The sequence below is a fragment of the Littorina saxatilis genome, linkage group LG8 (assembly GCF_037325665.1).
Source record: "Littorina saxatilis isolate snail1 linkage group LG8, US_GU_Lsax_2.0, whole genome shotgun sequence".
NCBI classification, from domain to species: domain Eukaryota; kingdom Metazoa; phylum Mollusca; class Gastropoda; order Littorinimorpha; family Littorinidae; genus Littorina; species Littorina saxatilis.
The window spans coordinates 58,076,240-58,084,123 of NC_090252.1; the positions used below are offsets into that span (position 1 = coordinate 58,076,240).

The 7,884-nt window shown below is 38.9% G+C and overlaps 1 protein-coding gene across 3 annotated transcripts in view; it reads right to left on the reverse strand.

Moving 5' to 3' along the window:
* The window catches only part of LOC138972404 (very low-density lipoprotein receptor-like), a 31,293-nt gene extending 25,514 nt beyond the window's left edge, over positions 1-5,779 (reverse strand). For 2 of the 3 annotated variants that reach the window (XM_070345063.1, XM_070345062.1), the window contains exons 1-4: positions 5,553-5,779; positions 3,111-3,227; positions 2,342-2,458; positions 521-640 (exon numbers count right to left, since the gene is read on the reverse strand). In XM_070345063.1, coding sequence (XP_070201164.1) covers positions 521-640; positions 2,342-2,458; positions 3,111-3,227; positions 5,553-5,616 — 418 coding nt within the window. In that variant the 5' untranslated portion in view covers positions 5,617-5,779. The remainder of the gene's footprint in view (positions 1-520; positions 641-2,341; positions 2,459-3,110; positions 3,228-5,552) is intronic. The other variant, XM_070345061.1, reaches the window with a different exon arrangement.
* Between the last annotated feature and the right edge of the window lie 2,105 nt (positions 5,780-7,884).

Below are 7,884 nucleotides of genomic sequence, written 5' to 3' on the forward strand. Positions count from 1 at the left end.
TCATTATCGTCATTATCATTATTATTATAATTATAATCATCTTCCTCTTTATCATCACGAGTTTAAATTTTACGGACTCCTTTTGTTGTTAACTTTTTAACTTTTTGTTTTGTTTTAAATGTTATAATTGTGTGTCTTTGCGTCTCAAAAACAGATTGTAAAAAAAGGCGCAGCCTTAAATCTTAATCCGTGTTAAATAAACTTCAATTCAATTCAATTATATATCTCTCTCTCTCTCTCTCTCTTTCTCTCTCTCTCTGTCTCTCTTTCTCTCTCTCTTTCTCTCTCTCTTTCTCTCTCTCTCCCTCGCTCTCTCTCTCTATCTCTCTCTCTCTCTCTCTCTCTCTCTCTCTCTCTCTGTAAAAATATGAACAGAATAGGTTTGTGCATTAAACCCCCTTTTGTATGAATCGCAGATTAATCACCCCGCCCCACTCTCCCTTTTTCCTCCGACATATTTACACACACACACACACACACACACACACACACACACACACACACACACACACACACACACCACAGTTGTGTTCATCGCTTCCGTCGCTACAGTCTCTCCGATCGTTACAACGAAAGTCAAACCAAACACAGTTGCTGCTGCTGTTACATTTCCATGTGCTTGGAGGACATCTCCACTGATCTGAAAAGTCAAAAGGATTTGAATGTGTTCTAATGAGGCTTACAAAGAAAAAATAAACTAAATACAATGTTAACACAACAATAAACATGAACACAAGTACAACGAATTCCCACACACGTAGTTGGAGATACAATAATTATGTAGTGCACCTTTATTCGTCTTGATTCTGCAACCAACTACCTTTTTACATTTAGTCAAGTTTTGACTGAATGTTTTAACAAAGAGGGGGGAATCGAGACGAGGGTCGTGGTGTATGTGTGTCTGTGTCTGTGTGTGTGTGTGTGTCTGTGTCTGTGTCTGTGTGTTCGTGTGTGTGTGTGTGTGTGTGTAGAGCGATTCAGAGTAAACTACTGTTTCATTTTTTATGAAATGGTTCATGAGAGTTCCTGGGTATGATATCCCCAGCCTTTTTTTTTCATTTTTTCAATAAATGTCTTTGATGACGTCATATCCGGCATTTTCTAAAAGTTGAGGCGGCACTGTCACACCCTCATTTTTCAATTTTTCAAAGCAATCTTCGACAAAGGCCGGACTTTGGTATTGCATTTCAGCTTGGAGGCTTAAAATTTAATTAATGACTTTGGTCATTAAAAATCTGAAAATTGTAATTAAAATTATTTTTTATAAAACGATCCAAAATTACGTTTATCGTATTGTTCATCATTTTCTGATTCCAAAAACATATAATTATGTTATATTCGGATTAAAAACAAGCTCTGAAAATTTAAAAAAACAAAAATTATAATTACAATTAAATTTCCGAAATCGATTTAAAAAATATTCTATCTTATTTCTTGTCCGTTCCTGATTCCAAAAACATATAGATATGATATGTTTGGATTAAAAACACGTTTAGAGAGTTAAAAAGAATAGAGATATAGAAAAGCCGGCTATCCTCCGGGCTTTTCTGTATTGTTAATTTCACTGCCTTTGCCACGAGCGGTGGACAGAGTGTACGGTCTTGCGGAAAAAAAATGCAATGCGTTCAGTTTCATTCTGTGAGTTCGACTGAGCTTGACTAAATGTTGTATTTTCGCCTTACGCGACTTGTTCTGAACTTCTTGTAACTCAAGGTCCAGATTATAGCATAATAAACTTGGGCTGAGGTATGCCACACAAAGGAGTAGTCAGCAGCCACGGGATGAGATTGGTTGATATCGAGATGTGTTACGATTTTAACCGATAAGATCCTGCGGCTTGTTTACACTCAGTTGGGTGGCACCTAGTTTTGCTTCGTGCACTTCAGCCTTGGCCAGCACTAAGACATAGTTAAGTATTACGTTTATCAACTTAGCTTTACTGAGAAGACTGAAGTGATGTTTAATTTAACAGAGATACTTTGGCATATGATGTACGCGTGCACTTGTGTTTGACAAATTGTTTTGTTCTTTTTTCATATCATGTATTCCTTCCCCCAACCCTATTCCCCATGTCGTAGTCTCTAGTGATCTTGCTGACTCTATACACATACTGGCTTGAACTTCATAGCATAGAAATGCCGCATAAACAGATAAACGTAGTGTATAATCACAGAGTTCTGCAGCACTACCACATGTAAGCTATTATTTCATGATGTATGTTTAAAGAGTCAAAGCGCATGTTTGGCGCTTTAAAAAGGGCTTTCATCTTCATGACATGCATATGATATAAGCGTGTCTGCCGGTTGTTGATCTCTGTGTATAGTTCCGTGCATGTTCGTACCACAATTTATCTCGTCACTGTTGTCACCACAGTCATCTTTTCCATTACAGCGAAAATCAAAGTAGATGCATATGTTGTTGTTGCATCTCCATTTGTTGGATTGGCACCTCCATTGGGCTGCACAGAATAGGGTATTAGTTTTATCAAACGTTATGCTGTGCAGCGCAAAACAACTCGGTAATGAAAACGCTATGCGTAGAAACGTGAGATTTGGGTAACTATTCACCGTTTTCCAATAACAAAATGTGTGCGACTCTATTATCGTAATGAAAACATGCTTTGACCGTGCGTGTGGTTTTCACACGACACAAGAACACACAAACAAAACCACAAAACAAAAAAAAAGCGAAAAAAAAAGCAGCTACCTATTTTTGAAAGAGCATGCCTTGAATTATCAAGATGAATTGCTAATGTGGACATACAGGGTAGCAAATAGATATTACACAATGTTTAATGTTTAACTCACGTTGAAAATCCCTTGCAGCATTCGTTTCGTCGGGTACTTTTAGGCTTCGATGCTTGCTATTTCACCCCCTCCCCCCTCCACACAAGCACACACAGACACACACACATACACACATACACAGACAAATACACACACACACACACACACACACACACACACACACACTCACATACACACGCACGCACATACACACACAAGCACATACACACACACGCACACATACACACACATACACACACATACACACACTCACACACACTAACACATGTACACACACGCACACGCACACACATTCATGCGTACCACAGTTTTGCTCATCGCTTCCATCGTTGCAGTCGTTGACTCCGTCACAGCGCTGGCCAAGCTTGACACAGCTGTTGTTTGTGCAGGTCCATTGGTCGCCAGCACACAATGGTTGAACTGCAAGACATGGTGACATTACACGCAATCACATATCTCGTACTTTGACACACACACGCACACGCACACGCACACGCACACACCCACACACACACACACACACACACACACACACACACACACACGCACGCACACACACACACACACACACACACACACACACACGCACGCACACACACACACACACACACACACACACACACACACACACACACACACACACACACACACACACACACACACATAATTGAGAGCCTGTACAGTTTAACTGTCCCCAGTATTTCTCGTTTGCGCGCAGTTTGTCATTTATCCTGTTTTGATTAACACTTTGACGAACAAACTCGTATGCCTTTGCCACGTGATTATGAGCCCAGAACTCATTGCCATTGGAATAGCAAGCCAAAAACTAGGTTATTTGAATGGGAGCTTACGAACGAGAAGTAAGAGTTAGGGAGAGTAGGTGTGTGTGTGTGTGTGTGTGTGTGTGTGTGTGTGTGTGTGTGTGTGTGTGTGTGTGTGTGTGGGTGTGCGTGTGTGTTACAATTGAATTCTTCCAGATTGCATCCTAAACCATGTTCAGTTTGGTTTGATACAATCATGCATTTGATGACGTCATATTCGTCTTTTTGTGAAATTTGAGGTGGCAATGTAACGCTCTCATTTTTCAATCGGCGTGTAACTACTAGTTTCTCCCTGCGTTATCCATGAGAGTGAATAACAAGTAGCAAAGACAGTGCGCTCGCAAAACACATATATAATGATTCATGTAATGGATGACGCCGATCGCATGGCGAGAATTGATAAATGAATTGTTCCTGGCAACGTGAGTTCATTAACAAAAAAAGCACTGCTTTACTTCTTTTTACCCGAAATAATGCCCACATGTTCAGTCATCTGAAAGAACTTATATTTTCTTTTGCAGTGGTACATTCTTTCTGAGGGTACCTACGGGTCTTGCCCGATTTGTTCGGCAATTAGGGACTTAGAATTTAGTTAGAAGAGAAGGAAGGATACATATAGAGACTGATACTAAACAATACTTTTATATTTTGTGAAAAGAACCCATGTATTGTATTAAATCATGTTCTTTTTGTTCTTATCTGTTAAACTAACCTTGAATCATTATTTTGGTTTTCATTACATTTAGTCAAGTTTTGACTAAATGTTTTAACATAGAGGGGGAATCGAGACGAGGGTCGTGGTGTATGTGTGTGTGTGTGTGTGTGTGTGTGTGTGTGTATGTGTGTCTGTGTGTGTGTGTGTGTGTGTGTGTGTGTGTGTCTGTGTCTGTGTGTGTCTGCCTGTGCGTGTGTGTGTGTAGAGCGATTAATAGTAAACTACTGGACCGATCTTTATGAAATAGTGCATGAGAGTTCCCGGGTATGATATCCCCAGATGTTTTTTTTTTTCTTTTTTTCGATAAATGTCTTTTATGACGTCATATCCGGCTTTTTGTAAAAGTTGAGGCGGCACTGTCACACCTTCATTTTTCAATCAAATTGATTGACATTTTGGCCAAGCAATCTTCGACAAAGGCCGGACTTCGGTATTGCATTTCAGCATGTAGGTTTAAAAGTTAATTAATGACTTTGGTCATTAAAAATCTGAAAATTGTAATTAAAATAATTTTTTTATAAAACGATCCCAAATTATTTTTATTTTATTCTTCATAATGTTCTGATTCCAAAAACATATAAATATGTTATATTCGGATTAAAAACAAGCTCTGAAAATTAAAAATATAAAAATTATGATTAAACTTAAATTTCCGAAATCGTTTTAAAAACAATTTCATCTTATTCCTTGTCGGTTCCTGATTCCAAAAACATATAAATATGATATGTTTGGATTAAAAACACGCTCAGAAAGTTAAAACGAAGAGAGGTACAGTAAAGCGTGCCATGCAGCACAGCGCAACCGCTACCGCGCTGAACAGGCACGTCACTTTCACTGACTTTTGCACTAGCGGCGGACTACGGTCATTGTGAAAAAATGCAGTGCGTTCAGTTTCATTCTGTGAATTCCACAGCTTGACTAAATGTAGTAATTTCGCCTTACGCGACTTGTTTTGTTTCCTCCAGCAGTATTACATGGTTGGTGGTTATGTAATTGTCTTTGTTTTCATAGGCGTCTGTTTAGTTACGTTGTTATCTGCATGCATCCTGGCACAATCTGCAGACATTCACTCATAACAGACTTGCATTTACAAAGGTTACACACAACATATTCATAATACAGTGACGCATGCCGCTCTGCGTTACTGACTCATGTTAGATTGTAGTGTTCTTGTGACCTCAACGAAATGGCAATACAGGTTTGACTTACCTTGGCAGTTCACTGACCATGAGCACAGTGAACATAAACAATATATCAGCAGATGACGTGTCATACTTTCGTTGCAGTACCAGTTTCTTTCTTCTGCAGTTTATCTCCCAAAGTTGTGTTTACCCCGGTCCAATTGGTACTAAAGTGCAGGTAGTCTGTGTTAACAGGCTGGCGTGCAAGTCACTTGTTGTACAATGTTTTACTTCCTTAATGTGTTTTTCCTGAGAAACTACGCTCGAACACTTTTATTGGTTATGCAATAGCGTGGGATTGCAATTGTATCCAGAGCCCACTTTGTTATGCTTCTCCCCCCTGATCTTAAATTACCTTGAGCACAGGAATATAATCTTCGTGAACTAGCTTCTGCCGTCAGATATGTGTGCATGCCCTTGGGAGCAACAATGCATATATTGTACGTGAAACAGTATAAGATGTTTGATGGGTTGTTGACAGAACAGCTTTTTTGTCGGTCGGAGGGGGAGCATGGCGTCTTTTGCTTTATATTTATTGACCAAGGCCGAAGGCCGCACGCACACACACACACACACACACACACACACACACACACACACACACACACACATACACACACACACACACACACACACATACACACACACACACACACACACATACACACAAACACACACACTCACACACACACACATAGGGGGATTTTCGCCTATTTGCGGACATTGTGTATCATTGTTGTACTTCCGTCAAAATGCGGTAATATGAGGACCTGTTTTGACTTTTTTGTTTGAAGAAATAGAAAGTTAAAAATAAATGGGAAGTTTAGGGAATTCGATACAAAGGTGTCAAAAAATCTTTTACTTCCATATTTCACTAAATATAGTGTTAGGAACGATTTGAAAAAAGCAGCAATATGCGGACAAGTCACTATTTCGAAGCAATTTGCGGACCTCAAAACTACACAGCTAGCTCTGAATTTTAGTGGTTCGCAAATTGCTGCATTTGTTGTTTAAGGGTAAATCCTGGACTTACATATGCTAATCTACAGAGCTGGTAAGAGAAAATGAGCGGTCGGTTGAGCAAATACCGTTGACACAGGAGCAGTACGTTGTAAAGGCAATAAAATCATAAACGAGTGCTGCCTTTCCAGGACTTTTTTTATGAAGTTGTTGCTTAACATATATTTAGCTTGGGGGGGTCAGAATTATGTCAATCACCCACATCAGTGTTTGCAAGCTCCTCAGGAACTAAAGAATACAAAAAGGGTTTTAGAAGGAGTGTGTGAGTAAGACAGACACAAGATTAAAACTAATGGGGGAAAGAGATGGAGAGAGTAAGAGAGAGAGACAATGACAATTCTTTATTTTACGAGGGTAATAGAATAAGCATAGGAATACTTTTACTGCATCTGACCCTCGCCCTAAAGAGGGACTAAATCTACTATGATAACTACTACTACATGAATACATAAGAAGTGAAATAGTATAAGTTTATGAACATAAGCGCATTATATGGAAACATTGTAGTTCATAAATGTTTATGACCAGGTGCAAAGCAAAAAAATGTGTAAAAATCAGAATAATATGCAATAGTACATCAACTCTGCAAAATGATGGATTTTGTGCAGAACATCATAAATTCGTGGGAAAAAAACACGTTAATTCAAAAAATGAGTTACTGTATCCGAAAGGCACATTAATGCGATATATAATTGTTTTTGAAAGAATCTGTACTTGTATCTTCCCGTAGGGCATTCGGCGGAGCGTTCCAGAGACGGCTACTAGACTTAAATAATTAAGTCTATCCTAGGAAGAGGAGTGTTAAATTTCATAAAGTGGTGTGCATTCTTCAAAGAGAACTTTGAGAAAATGATGTGGGGTAAAGTTTCGGATATAATTTTTTGCATAAGGATTCCTTTGTTTTAAAGCAGCCTTGACTTTAGAGGTAGGATCCCTAAATGTATGTAGTCTAATTCTGTGAGAGTAGTCTGCTTTAGTAATACTACTTTTAGCGCTCTTTTATGTACTCGGCTAAGTGGTTTTAAGGAATTTTCACTTGCTGAGTCCCATAAAGTGGATGCATAATCAATAACAGATTGGATATGAGCAATGAAGAATAACTTCCGGGTGTGGCAGTTCAAGAAGTGTTTCATTCTAGATAGGAGATACACTTTCTTTGACACCACTTAACTCTTTAAGTTGCTCTATGTGGGTTGACCAAGACAAGTTGCTATCGATAACAAAACCCAGCACTTTGTGATGATCGACTTGTTCAACTATTTCACCATCCAACATTAAAGCAGGACCAGCTGAAATAAGATTCTGGCGTTTTTGTTTTGTTGTTATGATCATATATTTGG